This window comes from Myotis myotis, unplaced genomic scaffold (assembly GCF_014108235.1).
Source record: "Myotis myotis isolate mMyoMyo1 unplaced genomic scaffold, mMyoMyo1.p scaffold_m19_p_16, whole genome shotgun sequence".
Lineage (NCBI taxonomy): Eukaryota > Metazoa > Chordata > Mammalia > Chiroptera > Vespertilionidae > Myotis > Myotis myotis.
This window is the reverse complement of record NW_023416320.1, coordinates 46717891-46740222: the sequence shown is the minus strand read 5'-3', so window position 1 is coordinate 46740222 and position 22332 is coordinate 46717891. Positions and strand designations below refer to the sequence as shown.

The 22332-nt window shown below is 38.5% G+C and overlaps 2 protein-coding genes across 10 annotated transcripts in view; one reads left to right on the top strand and one right to left on the bottom strand.

Annotated features, from left to right (window-relative positions):
- Nucleotides 1–9501, top strand: part of IL7 (interleukin 7) — a 63368-nt gene extending 53867 nt beyond the window's left edge. For 3 of the 5 annotated variants that reach the window (XM_036338754.1, XM_036338756.1, XM_036338753.1), the window contains 4 exons: nucleotides 35–166; nucleotides 3751–3852; nucleotides 5536–5589; nucleotides 8486–9501. In XM_036338754.1, coding sequence (XP_036194647.1) covers nucleotides 35–166; nucleotides 3751–3852; nucleotides 5536–5589; nucleotides 8486–8605 — 408 coding nt within the window. In that variant the 3' untranslated portion in view covers nucleotides 8606–9501. The remainder of the gene's footprint in view (nucleotides 1–34; nucleotides 167–3750; nucleotides 3853–5535; nucleotides 5590–8485) is intronic. The other 2 variants (XM_036338755.1, XM_036338757.1) reach the window with 2 other exon arrangements.
- Nucleotides 9502–11463: 1962 nt separating this feature from the next.
- The window catches only part of ZC2HC1A (zinc finger C2HC-type containing 1A), a 59972-nt gene continuing 49103 nt past the window's right edge, over nucleotides 11464–22332 (bottom strand). For 3 of the 5 annotated variants that reach the window (XM_036338748.1, XM_036338752.1, XM_036338749.1), the window contains one exon: nucleotides 14552–15507. In XM_036338748.1, the coding sequence (XP_036194641.1) occupies nucleotides 15351–15507 (157 nt within the window). In that variant the 3' untranslated portion in view covers nucleotides 14552–15350. Of the gene's footprint in view, nucleotides 11638–14551; nucleotides 15508–18243; nucleotides 18414–22332 lie in introns of those variants that run through there. The other 2 variants (XR_004972559.1, XM_036338750.1) reach the window with 2 other exon arrangements.

Here is a 22332-nt window from a genome sequence, read left to right as displayed (position 1 = left end):
GAACCACAGCCCTTCTGATTTTTTTCTGTAATAGGAAGCTACGTTTTTAAAAACTGCTGCTCGCAAGTTGAAGCAATTTCTTAAAATGAATATCCATGAGGAATTCAAGCTCCACTTATCAATAGTTTCACAGGGCACATTAAAACTGTTGAACTGCACCAGGAAGGTAAGCTGAGGACTATTTACTTTGAACAAAAATATAAACTACTCCCCTTATAGTTTTATTAGAGATATTATCATTCTCTAATGATCCATTATCATAAAAGTCTAAGTGCTTATTATAACTTAAACTTGAAATACATTTACTCAACTCTGGAAGAGGAAAATTGCAACTTGAAAATACCTATTTTTCTCTTGGCTAGGGCAAATCAATAGTTTTAAAGGGGGAGTAAAAGTGAATGCATATTTCATTGCCTTAACAACTTTCAAGGAGGCTAGTGTGATAAGTGGGGTGGGGAAAGGTAAATTTTTATCACTAAAACCTATTAATATTTTTAATCCACATATGTATAGATTTATAAAAACTCATAGCAAATAAAACAGGTAAAATGTATTTAACAAATATCTTTCTCATTAACACTGGGCATATACACTGAGTGGCCAGATTATTATGACCACCTGATGTTTGTAGGCAAATTAGCTGTACACTGCATCATATGGAATATGGAAGCCGAAGGCCTGTTTCAACACCTTTGCTGTCTGCTGTTACCGAGATAAAACGTCTCCAATTCGCACAGGAACACAAGGATTGGACAGTCGAGCATTGGAAAAAAGTCATGTGGTCCGATGAATAACGTTTCCAGTTGTATCATGCAGATGGCAGAGTGAGAATTTAGCAGAAACAGCATGAAAGCATGCACCCCACATGCATGAGTAGAACCCTTCAAGCTGGTGGGGGCAGTGTTATGCTTTGGGGCATGTTTTCCTGGCATGATTTGGGCCCTTTAATTCGTGTAGAACAACGTCTGAATAGCACAACATACCTAAGTATCATTGCTGATCAAGTTCATCCTATCATGTTGCTGGTGTATCCCAATGGAGATGGCTTCTTCCAACAAGACAATGCGCCATGCCACAGTGCTAGTATTGTGCCGGAGTTTCAAGAACATGAGGGAGACTTTACCTTGCTTAGGTGGCCCCCACAATCACTAGATCTCAACCCAATTGAGCATTTGTGGGGCGAAGTTAAAAGAGCCATCAGGCAGCTGGTTCCACAACCATCAAACTCACAGAACTGGACAGTACTATTCATCAGGCATGGTGTCAGATTCCTCGCATCACCTTTCAACATCTCGTGGAGTTAGTGCCAAGAAGAATCGCTGCAGTATTGAAGGCAAAAGGTGGCCCAATGAAGTACTGATGGGGTGGTCATAATAATCTGGCCGCTCAGTGTATATGACCAACAATTTTCTATTTCTTTGTTTCAATAATTTTGATAAGTATAGGGCTAATTTTTCCCTACTGCCTGCTAGCGGTTGTTAAGCAAACAAAACAAAAAAAAATTGGAAAAGATTATCTTGAGTGTAGAAAGTTTCTTAATCTATAAAATGAAGGGAAAATAATAGTATACATTATAGGCTATTGAAGATTAAGTGGCATAACTCATGTAAAATGCTTAGGATCAAAAAGGTTTCAATAAGTGTTATATTATTATTACAATTAACCTCCTCTTCAGGAATTTTACCAGCTGCCACACAAAGCCAAAAGGTTTCTTATGATTTTTTAAAAGAAAATTTTTAGGATAGAAAAAGGTTGTGTGTTATTTTTTAATACCAGTAGTTGCCCACAGCTCAAGTGGTAAAACTGTTTTTGCGCCCTACTGGTAGTGATGACAAAGATGACGTAAGTTGAACCAGTTCCCTTATCATGTGTTAGGTACACAGTGCCAGCCAGTCTCCTCCTGGTGTCCTGGGTTTGCCAAACTTATTTCCCATTTTGTCCCCTTACTTATGTTAGTCTCTTTTCTATAATTCTGATCTGCCCTGTTCTACATCCTTCAAGGCCACACTCAAGATTCATGAAGACTTCATAGTCTAGCCTACCAGCTTTTAATCCTTATTCATAGTGATATCAAACTACTGTCTAATGCAAGAAAGGCCAATAGGTTCATTGTTGCTTACACATCCAAATGCTTAGTAATGCCTGTTGGAAACACCATGTTGTGTATTAGCCTCACGTCAAGGCTCAACTGAAAAACTGCAGACAAACTAGTGATATCACCTCTTCCCCTAGGAAGGGCAGGGGTTATGGGTATGCTATGTATTTGCAATTCCTTCTCTCATGTGCTGAGCTTTGCATGGATCACCATGTTCCAAAATCAACTAACTGTCAAGAAGGAAAACACAAATGATTTATTCTTGAAATTAAATAAAATTATGTCACAAAACTAACCTGATAAAATCTGCATTTTTCTTAAAATGATAAGGTAAGATATTAAATACAGTCAGCTACATTGACTTTTCTTCATGAGTCAGGTCTGCATGTACTATTGATTATTTCATTTTGCTTCTGATAGATAAAGCACAATAAAATGTATGGTCAGGATTTCACAATTTAATGATGACTTTATTTTCATATTGATTAAAATTCTAGTGTTGTTTGTTACTATACCCTTCTGTATTAGCTTTTTTACTTTATTTATTTATTTATTTAAATTTATCTTTATTTTTGAAAACATCGCAGATTTCCCCCCCTCCCCATATATTAGTTTTTCATGCCTCACAGCCATTAAGACAGTGCTGGGCATACCTGCAGGATCCAGGATATTCGGAAGATAATCTCTCTTGCTCCTTCCTTTTCCCTCATCCTCATACAGGCATACCTCGGAGATATTGTGGGTTCAGTTCCAGACCACCCCAAAAGAGCGAGTCACTGAATTATTTTTTGTTTCCTAGTGTATATAAAAGTCATGTTTACACTACATTGTAGTCTATTAAGTGTGCAGTAACATTATGCCTAAAGATGTACATGCCTTAATTTAAAAATACTTTATTGCAAAAAAATGCTAAACATCATCTGAGCCTTTGAGTGGTAATCTTTTGCTGCTGGAGGGTCTTGTCTTGATGTTGATAGTTACTGACTGATGGGGGGTTGTTGCTGTAGGTTGAAGAGGCTGTAGCAATTTCTTAAAATAAGACAACAATGAAGTTTGTCACATCAATCAACTCTTCCTTTCATGAGTGATTCCTCTGTCCCATGTAGTTGTTTGAGAGCATTTTACCCACATAGAGCTTCTTACAAAATTGGAATCAGTCTTCTCAAATCTTGCTGGTGCTTTATCAACTAAGTTTATGTCATATTCTAAGTCCTTTGTTGTCATTTCAGCACTCTTCACAGCACCTCCACCAGGAGTAGATTCCATTACTTAACCCTATGGAGCAACTTCTCAGCCATTAAGGCTTTGTCATGAGATGCAGCAATTCAGTCCCATCTTCAGGCTCTACTTCTAACTCTAGTTCTCGCCATTTCCACTGCATATGCAGTTCCCTCCTCCATTGAAGTCTTGAACCCCGAAAAGTCATCCATGAGGGTTAGAAACAACTTCTTCCAAAGTCCTGTTAATGTCGATATTTTGACCTTGTCCCATGAGTCATGAATGTTCTTACTGGCATCTGGAATGGTGAATCCTTTTCCAGGTTTTCCATTTACTTTGCCCAGATCCATCAGAGGAATCACTATCTATGGCAGCTACAGCCTTTTGACAGGTATTTCTCTTTTTTAAAAAAATATATTTTATTGATTTTTTTACAGAGAGGAAGGGAGAAGGATAAAGAGTTAGAAACGTCGATGGGAGAGAAACATCTATCAGCTGCCTCCTGCACACTTCCTACTGGGGATATGCCTGCAACCAAGGTACATGCCCTTGACCGGAATCTAACCTGGGACCCTTCAGTCTGCAGGCCGACGCTCAATCCACTGAGCCAAACCAGTTAGGGCTTGACAGGTATTTCTTAAATAATAAGACTTGCAAGTTGAAATTACTCCTTGTTCCATGGACTGCAGAATGGATGTTAACAGGTATGAAAACAACATTAAACTTGTTGTCTAGTTCCATCAGAGCTCTTGGATGGCCAGGTGCATTGTCCATGAGCAGTAGTATTTCAAAGGGAATCTTTTTTCCTGAGCAGTAAGTCCTAACAATTGGCTTAAAATATTCAGCAAACCGTGTTGTGAACCGATGTGCTGTCACCCGGGCTTTGCTGCATTTAAAGAACACAGGCAGAGTAGATTGAACGTAATTCTTAAGGGCCCTAGGATTTTCAGAATGGAAGCTGAGCACTGGCTTCAACTTAAAGTCAACCAGCGGCATTAGCCCCTAACAAGAGAGTCAGCCTTTGAAACTCTGAAGCCAAGCATTGGCTTTTCCTCTCTAGCTGTGGAAGTCCTAGTTGTCATCTTCTTCCAAATGAGTGTGTTTCATCCACATTGAAATCTGTTGTTTCATGCAGCATCTTCGGTAATTATCTGAGCTAGATCTTCTGCCTAGCTTGCTGCAGCTTCTACACCAGCATTCGCTGCTTCACCTTGCACTTTATGTTATGGAGAGGACTTCTTTCCTTAACCTCATAAACCAACCTCTGCAGCTTCAGAATTTCCTTCTGCAGCCTCCTCACCTCTCAGCCTTCATAGGATTGAAGAGTTAGGGCCTTGCTCTGGATTAGACTCTGGCTTGAGGGAATGTTGTGGCTTGACCCTCTATCCAGACCACCAAAACTTTCTCCAGATCAGCAATAAGGCTGTTTGGCTTTCTTATCATTCATCAGTTCACTGGAGTAAGCATTTTAATTTCCTTCAAGGACATTCCTATTGCTTTCACAATTTGGCTAACTTTGGAGCAAGAGGCCTAGCTTTCAACCCACTTGGCTTTCAACATGCCTTCCTCCCTAAGCTTAGTCATTTCTATCTTTTGATTTAAAGTGAGATAAGCAACTCTTCCTTTCACTTGAACTCTTAGCGGCCATTGTAGGGTTATTAATTGTGTCTCAGGGGATGAGGAGGCCCAGGGAGAGGGAGTGAGATAGAGGAATGGCTGGTCAGGACACAGTATTTATCAGTCAAGTTCACCATTTTATATGGGTACAGTTCATGGCGCCCCACAACAATTGCAATAGTAACATCAAAGATCACTGATAACAGATCACCATAACAAATATAATAATGGAAAAGCTTGAAATATTGAGAGAATTACCAAAATGTGACACAGAGATACAAAGTAAACTAATGTTGGAAAAATGGCGCTGATAGACTTGCTCAATGCAGGGTGGCCACAAACCTTCAATTTGTAAAATGAAAAAAAATAAAAAACACACCATGCAATTATATGGGGAGTGCAATAAAGTAACGCATAATAAAACGAGGTATGCCTGTATTCTACTTCTAAATAAAATGAGTATCTGCTAACAACAAATAATTGAAAGTAGATTCTCAAAAAGATTAGATGAGCTGAGAGTAATATACAAAAATTAGCAATAACATTAATGGGAGAAGCAATAAAGAATTAATATTCAATGTTGTAAATGTAATTTTGTTTTTAAGGATAAAGAAAAAAAACAACCTTCCTTGGGTGAAGTCCAACCCACTAAGAATTTGGTGAGAATAATTGTATAATTTTCTTCCTTTATCAGTTTTTTATTTAACTTAATTTCTTAATGTTTCTCTCTGAATTTTCTTTTTTATAGTTGGTTTTGAAAATATTTTATAATGTTATTAAAAGTAGCACGAAGGTACTTCTTTGAAATTGCATCCCTTTAAACTGTTTTTTTCTTTAAAAAATACTATTTTATTTAACTTTATATCATTTTTTTTTATTTTATTGGGTTGACATTGGTCAACATGAACATATAGGTTTCATGTGTAGGGTTTCATGTTACAAAATTTCAATATAGCATCATGTGCCCACCATCCAAACCACTATTTTAAAGTAAAAGAAGCTAGGGGAAATATCAGAGCATTGATTTTTTTTTTTAGAAAGCAACAAAATTGAAACATCACTAGGTAATAAACATGAATTAAGTATATAGGAGAAAGTAAACTAGAAAACAAGCATATGAAGAAAAAAAGCCATCCTTATTCCTTAGTAAAGAAATAAAAATTTAACATGAGAACCTATTTTATACCTATTTTATTAGTACAGAGTATACAATATATACTATAGGTATATGTGAATATTCTACATTTATAGATCATCTTTATATTACTTATCCTATATAATAAAAGGCTAATATACAAATAGACCGAATGGTGGGATGACCGGTCGCTATGATGCACACTGACTACCAGGGGGCAGATGCTCAATGCAGGAGCTGCACCCTGGTGGTCAGTGCACTCCCACAGCAGGAGCGCCACTCAACCAGAAGCCAGGCTGATGGCTGGTGAGCACAGCAGCAGTGGCGGGAGCCTCTCCTGCCTCCATGGCAGGCAGACATTCCCCCAAAGGGTCCCGGACTGCAAGAGGGCACAGGCCAGGCTGAGGGACCCACCCCTCCAGTGCACAAATGTCAAGCACCAGGCCTCTAGTATTAAATATTTATACTAACAGATACTATTGCACAAAATTATATAGCAATATAAAAATAAATATGAATGAAAAACTCAGGATAATGAAATTTGATTAAACATTAAATTGATATCAATATTAATTAGGAAAGGACATGTAAAAATGGATGCACCTGGTTCATAAGAGTGATGGGTTCTCCTTTCATATTTCCATTATTATTATAACTAGAGGCCTGTTGCACAAAAAGATTCATGCAATAGGCCTTCCCTTCCCTGGCTGCTGGCACTGGTTTTCCTCCGGCACCCGGGACCCAGGCCTTTGCTCCGGCCAGAGCTGCCTTCAAGCCTTCACTGCTCGGGCCAGAGCCGCCTTCAAGCCTTCGCTCCGCCGCTTCGCGCCTATGTATGCAAATTAACCGCCATCTTTGTTGGTGGTTAATTTGCATATCTCCCTGATGAGCCAATGAGAGGTGTAGCAAAGGTACAGTCAATTACCACGTTTGTGTATTATTAGATAGGATGTCACTTGAGCAATAGATACATGGGAGCATGAAAATCCCGTGCTCCTTTTAGAGAAGGGGGCTAGCTTGCTTACCTGGGGCTCAGGAAGCCTAGGAATCCCACTTGAACTAGCAGAGTTGAAATGAACACATGAGCGATTTAAACACACTGAGGGCTTCTGGGTAAGAACACATGGGTGGTGGGCACGCAATGCATCATAGAAACATACACTTGAAACCTACATAATCTTATTAACCAATGTCTACCCCAATAAATGTAATTTTTAAAAAAGAAAGGACATGAGAACAACACCAGACAAGAAAAACTGGGAAAGATATAGAAGGGAGATACCATCTGTGTTCTCAGGATTACAGAAATAAAATGGTTCTTCGCTTATGTCTTTTTAATGAATGTTCACTCTTGGTCTCTGAAGAAAAGTCATGAAATTCTCACATCCATGTATTTCCCATCTGCTTGGTTACATAAACTCAAACATGTACTCTTTAAATATGTCCTGGGACCCTCACTAAAAAATCTATGAGAAATTCTCCTTCATAATTATCTTTGATATCTGTTGTCTAATATTTTTAATGGATATTTCAAGGCCGTGTGTTAATGTTATTCAACACACACCTAAAAGAGACCCAAATCTGTGCCTTAACTAAAAATAGAACAACTGAGCTTAAGACCCAGTCATTATACTTACCTGACATGTGACCATAGCGGCTTATTTACCCTCCTTGCGGCTCTTCCCTCATCTGTGAAAGGAGGCAAAATCAGCAATTTCATAGAGTCAAGTAGATGCAATGAAAGAATGTGAAGCACAACATCTGATCTATAAAATACCCAATGACTGGTTGTAATCTCAGGAAGGTTCCCTGCCCTGTCCCAGCCCCACTTCCAGTGGCTCATGGGAGGGTAAGAGTATCAGCAAGGCTGCTCCTTGCTCCTCTCTTCCATGGGAGGTACCTCTTTCTCTGCTCTCCAGAGGCTGGACAGGAAACTGTAGGATTTTCATCAACAAATTACAGTTAGCTCATGAGGTGGGTGCAGACCGATGGTAGGGTGGACCTTCGGGCACATGCTCACTCAGGTAGATCCTTAGTCATCATCTTTGCTAAAATACGCTGCCTGTTTTCAGTGCTAACTATTACTTCCACACAAAAATATGTTTTCCCATATTAAAAAACCTAATTAATTTACAAATACCTTTCTCACAAAAATTTAAATAGCATTCTTGTCCTGTTGTAGCCACCAGGCATCGCTCTTTAATGAATTCTAAATCTTAAACCACAACAACATTGAATTTCCTACATATCATCCCAACTAGAGTTAGAAATCACAGGTTTAAAGTATGATGCAAGATTCTCCTTTCCCATGACAGAATTTTCAGTAGAACCTAAGATGGTGGAAATTAAAGATTGAATATTTGAAAACATGTATTTTTATAAAAATGTGAACTTAAAACTTTTTTTGCATATTTCTGTAGGAAGAGAAAAAATCTTCGAAGGGACAGAAAAAACAGGATGAAATGTGTTTCCTCATGATACTACTAGAAAAGATAAAAACTTGCTGGAATAAAATTTTGAGTGGCACTAAAGAACATTGAAACGTATGGCGTGACAATATAAAGACGTGAACTTTAGTTGCATCCCTCAAGAATTGAACTGCTCGTGCAATTTTCCGGGGTAGAACGCCTCCCAGAAATTACTGAATGCACCTGGTAAAAATGGGTTAGAGCAATTGAGAAATACATGCTGTGGTACTAGAAGGACACAAGCAATGGAACCGAACGCTGCAATCAACGGACTATTTCCTATGTGTGTGCACATGCGTCAGCTGGTGTTAATTTGGGGCTGATTTTTGTAAGACGATCCATGTAAGGTATTAGCTGCAATAATCCTTTTTAGACCTGTTAAAAATGTTCAGGAGACATGTAAAATCTGTGGTGTATATAAAGGTTACAAGGATTAAAAATTAGCTTTGCTTTATTTCTTTATGGCCTACTATGCATCAGTATAATGCAATGAGTGTGGACAGTGTCATCTTCTGGCAGAGTTGACAGTGAGGTATGGATAATGCCCAAGAGAACAAGTCATGTATCTTAAAGCAGAAACGTAAAGGAGTCCAAGATGCTTTCAGAGGCGTGTGACTGTGTAGCACATTGCCTCCAGTAGATGGCATAGCAAATGTCCTAAAATGAAAACAAAGAATAATTTCACAAAATAGGAAGTCACCTGTTTTAAGGCTGCTAAGCCATAGTACCGAGTTTCTTCTGTCATTTACATGTAATAAAACTTGTCTAAATGAGTTTGCAATTTGGGAAGTATATTTTTAAGAGAATAATATATGTTGCCTTTTAATTAATAGAGTGTGTATATTTAATTTTGACACTATATCTGTATATAAAAATATTTTCATACAGTATTACGAACAAATTACTTGCTTTGGATAACATTTCTCCTTTGATAATAAATGACCTGTGTATTAACACTGTCAGATTCACTTAATCTCAACAGAACTTTTTTCCCAGTTTTATTGGGAAATATTTGACATGCATCACTGTATATGTTTAAGGTATCCGATATGATGATTTGTTTTACAGATATTGTGAAATGATTAACACGATAAGGTCAGCTAACATCATATTCTCATATAATAAAAAGAAAAGAAAGAAAAAAACTGTTTTCTCTTTATGATGAGAACTTATAGGACTTACTCTTAACAATTTTCCTGTGTTGCGTACAGCAATGTTAGCTATAGTCATCATGTTGTACATCCCTGGGATTTAGTTATCTTATAACTGGACCTTTGTACCTTTTGACCACCTGCCTCCAGCGTCTCCCTCCCCCTATCCTCTGTGTCTGGTGTCTTTTTTTTTTAATACATTTTTATTGATTTCAGAGAGGAAGGGAGAGGGAGAGATAGAAACATCAGTGATGAGAGAATCATTGACTGGCTGACTCCTGCACACCCCCTACTGGGGATCAAGTCTACAGCCCGGGCATGTGCCCTTGACCGAAATTGAACACAGGACCCTTTAGTCCGCAGGCCGACACTCTATCCACTGAGCCAAACCAGCCAGGGCTGTGTCTGGTGTCTTTTAATACAAGCTTTTATTTTTAGGTTCCACATGTGAGATCATACAATATTTGTCTTTCTCTGACTTATTTTACTTAACATAATGTCTTCAAAGTCCATCCATGTTGCCACAAATGGTAGGATTTCCTCATTTTTATGGCTGAATAATTCATCCACTAAAAGAAACTTAGATTTTTCCCATGCCTTGGCTATTGTGAACAATGCTGCTATGAATATGGAGGTAGTTATCATTTTGAGTTAGTGCTTTGGATATATTCCTGGAAGTGGAATTTCTGGATCATATGGTAGTGGTTTTTAATTTTTTAAGCTCTTCCATACTGTTTTTCATAGTGGCTGAACTGATTTACAGTCCCACCAACTGTGCACGTGGGGTACCTTTTCTCCACCTCCTCACCAACATCTGTTACCTCTTATCTTTTTTATGATGGCCATTCTAACAAGCACCAGGTGATATCTCATTGTGATTTCAATTTGCATTTCCCTAATGACTAGTGAGCCAACAGGATTTTTTTAAGGCGAGATTTTTAATATTGCCCTACTATTTGGTCTCTTTCACTGAACACATAACCTTTAATACCTTATTACCAAGAACGTACACGGGGCCAATGATAGTATTATTAAACGGGTTCTGCTAAATATTTTTCCATACTTCCAATTATTCCATCAAGAAGTATATATCTTATAAATAAAACTAGAGGCCCAGTGCACATTTGTGCACTTGGGGTGGGAGGGGTCCCTCAACCCAGCCTGTGCCCTCTCACAGTCCAGGACCCCTCCGGGGATGTCTGACTGATGGCTTTTAGTCGGACATCCTTAGCACTGCCACAGAGGCAGGGGAGGCTTCCACCACCACCGCTGCGCTCACCAGCCATGAGCCTGGCTTCTGGCTGAGTGGTGGGGAGCACACTGACCACCAGGGGGCAGCTCCTGTATTGAGCATCTGCCCCCTGGTGGTCAGTGTGCATCATAGGGACCGGTCATTCTGCGGTTTGGTCAATTTGCATATTAAAGTTTTATTATATAGGATGACTAGGTTATGAAGCATGAATATTTTTAAAGCTTTTATATTAAAGTAAATTTAGTCAACTTTTAAAAATGTATTATCAATTTCTATTTCTGTCAGCATATAAGGTCTTTCATCTTCATGCCCCGTGGCAGTTTTCAGTTTCTTTATAAGACTGCTGGTTTGATGAATAAAATCAGCACTTCTCTGTGGAGTACACTCAGCAATCCTGGCAACCTCCTATTCCCAGCCTCATTGCTGCAAATTCACAATAGGATGGAAAGTGAGGTGCTTGGGCAAATAGAGAAAAGGGAAGGGAAAAGGGAAGGGTTATGTGAGATAGAGTGAACTGATGTGTCATCGGTAACTTTTATGCAAAGGCACTTTTTCTGAGTCACCAGGACACTGGAAGTCAGCCGCGTTTTGCAGCTCTCGTGGACCCACCACACACGCATCCTTTCCATGGCCACTTGCCTTTCCCTCCGAAGGTGGTTAGTACGGCTCTCGCTCACAGCCCTCCGGTCTCCTCCCGAGCACTGGGACAGGGAAGAAAAACAGAAAATGGAATGGTTGGCTGTCTAACTTGTGATAAGAAAGCTGCATTTTCAACACTTCTGCAATATTTTGTTCTTGCTTTTACAATATAGAAAATTCTATTAAAATAAATCCTTGCTTGTCCCAAGTTGTAGTTGTCTGTATATCTACCAACTTCTCCAAATAAATGATCAACTTTAGGACAGAAATTAATCACATCTTATTTCTCTTAATACTTCATAGAAGGAAGACCATATATAACATATTTTAAGTGTATATGAAGCTTTAGTTTTGTGCATGTTACATTAGGCTAAGCGTTTTACCTCCTATTTAAATTGATGTCACTGTCACATGTTAAAGTTAGGCCAGATGATTGGAAAAAAGGTCTTATTTTAAAGATTACACAACTGTACAACTAAGATAAAATATTAAAGTAATAGAACAAGGAATATTTGGTCATGTGCATGAGTAATACATTAGAGATATATAATTGCTAACAAAATTTAAGGTAAATATTAAATACTTCTATCAATTATAAGCACGCTGGTGCCCAAAATGAGCTAGACTAGGTTTCTAAGAAATCAACAGATGGGTTATGAAATCCAAAAACCTCTCTCTCTTACAAATCTCTGTAATTCCATGCTCCCATCCCCACTCAGATATTCATGCTTATGTTGCTGAGGAGCTTTTAAAATGATGGAGGGCTGGTAATATTAGCCTAAAGCACCCCCTAGCGGCAAAATAAAAACCAATCCACATACAGTTTTACAGCCACTGTATGTAATCATTGAGAATCGACAGTAACAATTGAAAAAAAAAAAGTTAAAGTGAAACTAAAAATGAGTGTGGCTATCATTAACTCCGCTTTAATGACTCTCCACTGCCCTATTAAATAATGCAGACAGTTGGAAAATCAGCCTATCTTCTATCTCAGTACTAAAAATATACTTAACCATATAAAATACCTACACCTGCAATGCAAATAGACAGGAGTTCTATCACTTTTTTCATTCCCTGAGCCTCTCTACTCATGGTAACAATATTCACTTCTAGCCTACAGAAAACTGAGTACGAATTAAACATGTCTAATCTGATGTTTTCACTGGAGGTAACTCCTGTTATAATTTTAAGCATGATGGTCTAAATTAAACTCTAAGTTAGTAAGTATTCATCACAGATGAATACGTTTGCCATTCAATTGTGTGTTACCTAATTAGAAATACTCAATGTGTTTTAACCTGGACTTCACTAAATGTTTTCAATTGCTAGATTTTATTGGCTATGAAGAGAATGTTTCAATACCTTAATCTGTGACAAACCTTTAAGGTCAAAAACACTTCAATAAAATAGTAATAATTTCTTTGACAGCTAATGGCCACAAAAATCTGCTCATTTTTAAAACTCTTTTAAAACTCTTACATTTTGACTTCAAAGATTTTCTTTGTTTCTTTGTCTTCCTATCTTTCTACCTACGTCTGGCTAAAAGATAAGACATCAATGAAAACCAACTAGCAATTTTTTTGCTTCATGTCTTTATTGAATAGGTGCAAAAATGAAAACTTATTTGTAATAAAACCCATAGAATGAACAGGAGACAACAGCAATTATAATAATCTTATTTTTCAAGCTAATAACTTTAAAAATAATGTGTAAGAAATTTTTATGTTTTAATTTAAGCTTACAATCTTTTAAATTCTACCACACTGGCAAATGCTTGTGAGAATAAATAAAAATAAATGATGCATAGATCTAGGAAAATTTCTTAAAAACCAAACTAATGCATGACAAATCAATGTGAAAATGACATATGCAAGTAATATAAAAACATATTTAAATATTGTCATAACATGTTTCATAATTCATGAAACTCTTTTGACCAACATAACTGAATAAAGACAACCAGAAATAAATTAATAAAAATTCAGGGTTGAAACTCTAATGTAAGTAAAATGACAATTCCCATTACATTAAGTTTATACCCCCTGCCTGAATGAAAAGAACAACTTATGAATAATATTATAAAGTATAAGCATAAATAAATTTCAGGAAACTGGATAAGCCACGAATTTCTACATTGATCCTTATAGTTTAACAGAATCAAAAACAATAAGCTAGGAACTGCCTATAAAAGATTTGCTTAAATATTTACAATAGAGTTGTTAGGCTTGATTCAACAGAAATTACTACTGAATCACTGAGTATGGCTACACAAGCAAAGAGACTTACTACTACATACTACGCTACACTGAGCGTGACAATGATTACATGATGTATTTTAGCCAAAGTAAAGAAGGATAATTAAATTTTTGTGAATGCTTAATTACATAAGTCAGGTATGCAAAGCAATACATTTTCAGTGGCTTTTATTGTGATGTGAATGGTATTTCAACATGAAAAACTAAAAAGAAAATGTGAGTAGGAAAACTTAGATATTCTCTTAACCTACTCATAACTACATCTAACTATACTTCAAGAGACTACAATTCAAATTCTTTTACCTGCATGCCCTCCACTGATAATTATTACCAAAATTATTACTTATTTGGTGAGGTGGTTTGTTTTAAAATCCACTAAAGTAATTTATTCTACATTCTGATGCATAGAAATAAACGTGAATTTGAAGAAAATTTTTGCATCTCTTATTAATTACATTTTCAAACTTTGCAAAAATGTAGTAGTAAATTAAAACTATTCCATAGCCCTAGCCAGTTTAGTGCAGTGGATAGAGCCTCAGCCTGTGGACTGAAGGGTCCCAGGTTCAATTCCAGTCAAGGGCACATGCTTCAGATGCAGGCTGCTGGCCCTGTTGGGGTGTGCAGGAAGCAAACAACCGATGTGTCTCTCTCACATCAGTGTTTCTGTCTCTTCTCTCTCCCTTTCATTCCCTTAAAAAAAAAAATCAATGGAAAAATGGGTGAGGATTAAAACATAATAATTAATACAAATAATAATAAAACTACTCATTAGACATTAGGTTATAGAAAAGAAAGAAAATAACTGAAATTTGAAGATGCAGACACAGAGGTGAAAATTTCAGTTATAACTAGAATAAGATTTGTATTTTTAGCCTGTGTCTCCAAAAAGGAAATTGCATAATTACATTTTGAGAGAATGAGTAAAAATATTTAAATTATATCATCATACACTGAGTAAAGGGTAACACAGAACTTATTTTTTCTTTTAAAAAAAATTTATAAAACTGTTGAAGAGAACTACTGCAAAATGACCTCACATAACTAATTGCAACTAAAAATATTCTCAATTCCAAAACTCCAAGCATCCCATCCAACTATCGCAGAGACTGTCTGAAAATAGGCACCAGTAATAAAATGTTTATTCTGATTTTTTGCTCAAAGTAATGATCATCCTAAAGCCTGAAGGGCTAAGCACTAGAGTTCGAGGATTTGTACTTGATGTGTTTTCACAACAACAGAAGAGTAACACCTAAGTTAACGATTCCACTTGAAATCATTTTCCAACAGATGAGTATTTTCTTGACTGGCACAGTTTGGAATAATAGGTATTTATTATATACAGTATATGTACACATATATACACACACACCCCACACATTATATAGCAAGGGGATTATGTTCCAAAAATTGCTGGAAAAAAGTGTATCAATTTTAGCACAAAATAACTAGAGGAAGTGCTCTGGCTGGAAGCAGTAACAGTCATCAAACTCTGGACTTCGCTCTTTCGTTTGGGGTTTTGTTCACAGAACTATTCTTCGAATGCCACATTCACAGCAAAACTTGGCCCATTCCACAGGGTACTTAGTCCCACACTCGTGGCAGAATTTGGGTAAGGAACTTCCTTCAAAGCCTTTCATGTTTCCACCGTTGAGTGAAGATACGTAGTCGCCATCTGGCCTGGGAAGTACAGAAAAAAGTTCACATCAGCTGTTCTCAAGCCCCATAACTCTTGGAAACAGGGCTAACATTAAGTGTGACTAAAAACTTGCTTCATCTCACTTCCAGTTCAGATTAAGAAAACACTCTTATTTCTCTTAATTTATTTTTTTTTAGAATTACAGATTTCTTTATTTGAATTATGTATTTGAGGTATCCCATTTGCCAGACAGCATAAGTTTTTTTTTAGAACTCTACTTCCTTTCTGATCTACTCTCTGAAAAACAATCTCATCTCTGAAGAAACATACTTTGTTGTGAATTTTATTACTAACAATAAAGGCTCTAGTCTTTGGAATGCACCCAGCTGTTATTTAATGATGCATGGAAAAGAATAAAACCGTAATTTGACCTTCCTTCTGCTTTTTGCCTTTACATTTCTAAATCTGTATAATCACAATGTCAAATTTTTATTTCCTTCCTATCTTCTTACATTTTTTTTTATTTTTCAGTTACATTTAACATACAATAATATATTAGTTTCATGCGCACAACATAGTGGTTAGACATTTATGTAATTAATGTAAGTCTACTACCCATCTGACACCATAATTATTACACTACTAGAGGCCCGGTGCACGAAAATTCATGGACTGGGGAGGGGGGAGCCCTCATCCCAGCCTGCCCCCTCTCACAGTTCAGGAGCCCTAAGGGGATATCCTACTGACGGCTTAGGCCTACTCCCCCCGGGGACAGGGCCTAAGCCGCAGTCTGGCCTGCCTCTGCGGGAGGCGACCAGGCCCATCAGGAGAAGGCACCGCCCCCAGCCTGCCCTCAACCTTTGCAGCCACTGTGGCTTTGTCCGGAAAGACGTCCAGAAGGACATCCGGAAGGATGTTCGGCTGTCTGGTCTAATTAGTGTATTATGCTTTTATTATTATAGATTATTGACTACATTCTCTATGCTGTATTTTACATCCCTGCCTGCTATCTTTACTAAAGTTACTTTCTCCTTTTCCCTCTCTCTTTCTCATCCTATCTACTCTCTTCAATTAAATAAGAATAGCAGGATTCTAAATTTGCAATGTGAAATGTTCTGTTTTAGTAGTATCAGTTCACAGGAATTTATACATTAAATACAATTTCCTGCTTTCATATCCTCTTCTTAATCTTAATCTGATCAGTGCCAAGTAATTATTTTAGTTCTCTCACTCACTGTTACTTTTTGAAGAGTTTTGTGTCCCAAGCCCTGTATTTATGTGGTGTAGGCACTTAAACATAATTGATTAATGTTCTTGAATCAAGGCGTTTTGCTGCTTTTGGAAAACTCTAGCATCCATTTAGGATGGTTTGAAATGGGTAGTTATGGCCATGGTGCAGCTCAGATTTTTTTCTTTTTTTTTTTTACAGTTGACAGTATTACAGACAGATGTTCCCTACTTACCCCTAAGTCCCCTCTACCAAACACCCGCCCCACCCCAGGCCTACTGTATGTATCCACTGACTATGCATACATACATATATGTTCTCTGGTTATTTCTTCCCAGTCCCCCTCACTACCCTCTCCTCTGAGATCTATCAGTCAGTTCCATGCATCCTTGTCTCTGGACTTACTTTGTTCATTGATTCCACAAATAAGTGGGATCATGTGATACTTCTCTGTCCCTGATTGACTTAATTTACTTAGCATAATACTTTCCAGGTTGCTCCATGCTGTCATAAAGGGTAAGAGATCCTTTTTTCTTTACAGCTGCATAGTATTCCACGATGTGTATGTACCACAGCTTTTTTATCCACTCATCTGCTGATGGGCACTTGGGCTGTTTACAGATCTTAGCTATCTATATATATAAAACCCTAATATGCAAATAGACCAAACGGTGGAACAACTGAACAACCGGTCGATATTACATGCACTGAACACCAGGTGGGTGTGCACGGAACATGGCAGGCGTCAGCCATGGCGGGATGGTGGAACAGGTGAACGGGGATGCCAGACCAAGGCGAAGTGCCAGTCACTGTCATAGGGGCGAGCCTCTGGTAGTTACTGAAAATTCTTTGCTCCTGCGCACCACGGTCCTGCCTGGCACTCACACCTGCTGCTGGTGCCGGCCCCGCTTGCACCCACTGCCAGCACTAGAGCCGCCACTCGCACCCTCTGCTAGCGCCCGGCGCTGGCTCCAATCGCTTGGCACTGTCAGCAGGTGCGAGTGGTGGCTGCCAGCCCCTATCGCCCCTGAGGGCTTCTCCACCTCCCCCTGCTCCTGAGGGGCGATCGGGACAGCAGCTGCTGCTTGCATCCACTGCTGGCACTGGCCCCAATCGCTCCATGCCATCAGTGGGTATGAGAGGGACCAGCGCCATCAGCGCGTGGGAGTGGCAGCAGTGGGAGCAGGGCTGCCAGCAGACAGGGGACCTGGGGCTGTGGTGGGAGGGGTCGGGCGGGGGCACAGAGGTTGAGTCAAGACCCACCCCTGTGTCCACTGTAGCCTTGTGGCCCACAGTTCAAGGTGCAGGAATTTGTGCACTGGGCCCCTAGTTGTAAATAAAGCTGCTATGATCATAGAAGTGCACGTATTCTTTCTGATTGGTGTTTTGGGTTTCTTATAATATATTCCCAGAAGTGGGACTGCTAGGTCAAATGGTAGTTACATTTTTAACTTTTTTGAGGAAACTCCAAATTGTTTTCCACAGAGACTGCACCAGTCTGCATTACAACCAGCAGTATATTAGGGTTCCTTTCCCTCCACATTCTCACCAGCACTTGATGTTTGTTGATTTATTGATGGTAGCCATTCTGGCAGGTGTGAGGTGATACCACAGTGTACTTTTAATTGACATCTCTCTGATGAATAGTGACACTGAGCATTTTTTCACAAGTCTATTGGCCAATGGTATGTCCTCATTGGAGAAGTGTCTATTCTGGTCCTTTGAATTTTTAAAAAAATATATGTTTATTGATTTCAGAGAAGAAGGGAGAGAGACAGAGACAAAAACATCAGTGACAAGAGAGAATCATTGATCTGTTGCCTCCTGCAGGAGGAGAATTTAAGAGAGCTTTGGGACAACATGAAATGAAACAATGTCCGCATAATAGGGGTGCCAGAAGAAGAAGCTGAGAAAGGAATAGAAAACCTGTTTGAAGATATAAAGACAGAAAACTTCCCTGACTTGGGGAAGAAAAAGTCACAAAAGTCCAAGAAACAGAGTCCCAATAAAGATGAATCCAAAAAGACCTACACCAAGACACATAATTAAATTGGCAAATGTAAAAGAGGAAGAAAGAATATTAAAGGCTGCATGAGAGGGACAGAAAGTTACCTACAAGGGAGCTCCCATTAGACTATCAACTAATTTCCCAACAGAAACACATCAGGCCAGAAGGGAATGGAATGAAGTATACAAAGTGATGAAAAGCAAGGGACTGAATCCAAGACTACTCTATCCAGCAAGGCTATCGTTCAAAATTGAAGGTGAAATCAGGAGCTAGACATACAAAAAAGATTAAAAGAGTTTATTATCACCAAATTAGCAATACAAGGAATGCTAAAGGGACTGTTGTAAGAAGAATAGAAAGAGAAGAAAAAACACAGGCATAAAGAATAAAAATGGCAACAAACAAGTACCTATCCTTTATAATAAAAAGCTAATATGCAAATCGACTGAAGCAGAACAGCCGGTCACTATGATGCGCATTGACCACCAGAGGGCAGACGCTCAACACAGGAGCTGCCCCCTGGTGGTCAGTGCGCACCCACAGGGAGAGGGCCACTCAGCCAGAAGCTGGGCTCATGGCTGGCAAATGCAGTAGTGGTGGTGGAAGCCTCTCCCGCCTTCACGGCAGTACTGAGGAGGTCTGACTGACAGCTTAGACCCGCTAGGGAGCAGGCCTAAGCTGTCAGTCGGACATCCCCTGAGGAGTCCTGGACTGCTGGAGGGCGCAGGATGGGCTGAGGGACCCCCCCCCTCAAGTGCAGGAATTTCATGCACTGGGCCTCTGGTCAATAATAACCATAAATGTAAATAGATTAAATGTTCCAATCAAAACACATAGGGTAGCTGAATTGATAAGAAAATATGACCCATATATATATGCTGTCTACAAGACACACACCTTAGAGCAAAAGACACACACAGACTAAAACTGAAAGGATGTAAATAATTTTCCATGCTAATGAAAATGAAAAAAAGCTGGGTAGCTTATATCTGACAAAATAGACCTCAAAGTGAAGGCCAAAGCAGGAGATAAGGAAGGCCACTTCATAATACTAAATGGATCAATACAACAAGAGGCTATAACTCTGGTACACATATATGCACCAAATATAGAAGCATCTAAATATATTTTAAAAAACTTCTGGAGGATATCAAGGGAGAGATTGATAGCAATACAATCATAGTAGGGGACTTTAATACCCCACTGACATCACTGGATAAATCTTCTAGACAAAAATCAATAAGAAAACAGCAATCCTAAGTGACACTCTAATTGGATCTAATTGATATCTTCAGAACATTCCACCCCAAAGCTACAAAATTACATTCTTCTCAAGTGCACATGGGACAATTTCAAAGATATACCACATGATAGAACACAAGCTAAATCTCTACAAATTCAAGAAGACTGAATAATATCAAGCATCTTCTCAGACCACAATGGCATGAAATTAGAAATCAATAAAATGCTCAAAAACAATTAAACACATGGAGGCTAAATAGCATGCTATTAAAGAATGAATGGGTTGCCAAAGAGATCAAAGAAGAAATAAAAGACACCTTAGAGACAAATGCAAATGAACACACAACAATCCAAAACCCATGGGACACAGTGAAAGCAGTCATGAGAGGGAAGTTTATAACACTACAGGCCAACCTAAAAAACAAAACAAGAAAAACTGGTAATAAGTTATCTAACGCTACAACTTAAGGAATTAGAAAGAGAACAACAAGAAAAGACTAGAATAAGTAGAAGGAAGGAAATAATAAAGACCAGTAAGAAAATAACTGACACAGACACCAAAAAAATAATACAAAAGATTAATAAACCAAGAGCTGGTTCTTGGGAAGGATTAATAAGATTCATGAACCTCTAGCCAAATTCAACAGAAAACAGAGAGAGAGGACTCAACTAAACAAAGTCAGAAACATAAGAGGTGAAGTAACAACTGACCCCACATAAATACAAAGGATATTAAAATACTATGAATGACTTCATTCCAATAAATAGACAAAATGGACATATTCCTAGAAAACTACCACCTTTCAAAACTCAATCAGGAAGAATCAGAAAACTTGAATAGGCCAATAATTACTAATGAAATTGAAGCAGTAATCAAAGACCTCCCAGCAAACAAAAGCCCTGGTCCAGATGGATTCATAGGGGAGTTTTACCAAATATTCAAAGAAGAACTAACACCTATCCTCCTCAAACTATTCAAAAAAATTCCAAGAAGAAGGAACACTCTTGCTATGAAGCCAGCATTACCCTAATGCCAAAATAAGATAAATACATGACAAAGAAATAGAACTACATGGCAATATCCCTGATGAACACAGACACTAAAATCCTTAACAAAATATTCTCAAATTGGATCCAACAATACATTAAAAAGATCATACATTAAAAAGATCAAGTGGATAGAGCATCAGCCTGCCAAATGAAGGGTGCCAGGTTCAATTCCAGCCAAGGACACATGCCTGGGTTGCAGGCTCGATCCCAGTAGGGAGTGTGCAGGAGGCAGCTGATCAATGATTCTCTCTCATCATTGATGTTTCTATCTCTCTCTTCTTTTCCCTTCCTCTTTGAAATCAATAAAGAAATAAATATTTTAAAAATAAATTAAAATAAGATAAAAAGATCATACATCATGACCAAGTAGAATATATTCCGGGGATGCAAAGCTGATACAATATTTGCAAATCAATAACTATGATACAGCACATAAGACAACTACAGACTACAAAACGGACTACAAGACAAAAATCATAGATCGCCCTAACCGGTTTGGCTAAGTGGATAGAGCATCGGCCTGTGGACTGAAGAGTCCCAGGTTCAATTCTGGTCAAGGGCATGTACCTTGGTTGCAGGCATATCCCCAGTAGGGGATGTGCAGGAGGCAGCTGATCGATGTTTCTCTCTCATCGATGTTTCTAACTCTCTATCCCTCTCCCTTCCTCTCTGTAAAAATTCAATAAAATGTATTTTTTAAAAAAATCATAGATCATATAAATTGATGCAGAAAAAGCATTCGAAAAATTCCAACACACTATTTTTATAAAATTCTCAGCAAAGTGGGAATACAGGGATCATACTTCAACATAATAAAGGCCACATGACAAACCTACAGCCAACATTATACTTCATGGGCAAAAACTAAAATCATTTCTCCTAAGAACAGGAACAAGACAGGGATGCCCTCTTTCACGAGTCTTCTTCAACATAGTACTAGAAGTCCTGGCCATAGTGATCAGACAATAAGAAGAAACAAAAGGCATCCAAATTGGAAAGGAGGAAGTACAACTCTCATTATTCACAGATGACATGGTACTGTAAATAGAAAACCCTAAAGACTCCATCAAAAAACTACTAGATTTAATAAATGAAGTTGGAAACATAGCAGCATACAAAATCCATACCATTTTTATATACCACTAGAGGCCCAGTGCATGAAATTCGTACATGGGTAGGGTCCCTAGGCCTGGCCAGCGATCAGGGCCAATCTGTGGAGTGACGCGTGGGACAATCGGGGGACTCCGCTAGCACCTACTTTGGCTGTCCTGGGGCCTGTGGGCTGGGGGCAGCTTCTGCGTTGAGCATCTGCCCCCTGGTGATCAGTGCGCATCATAG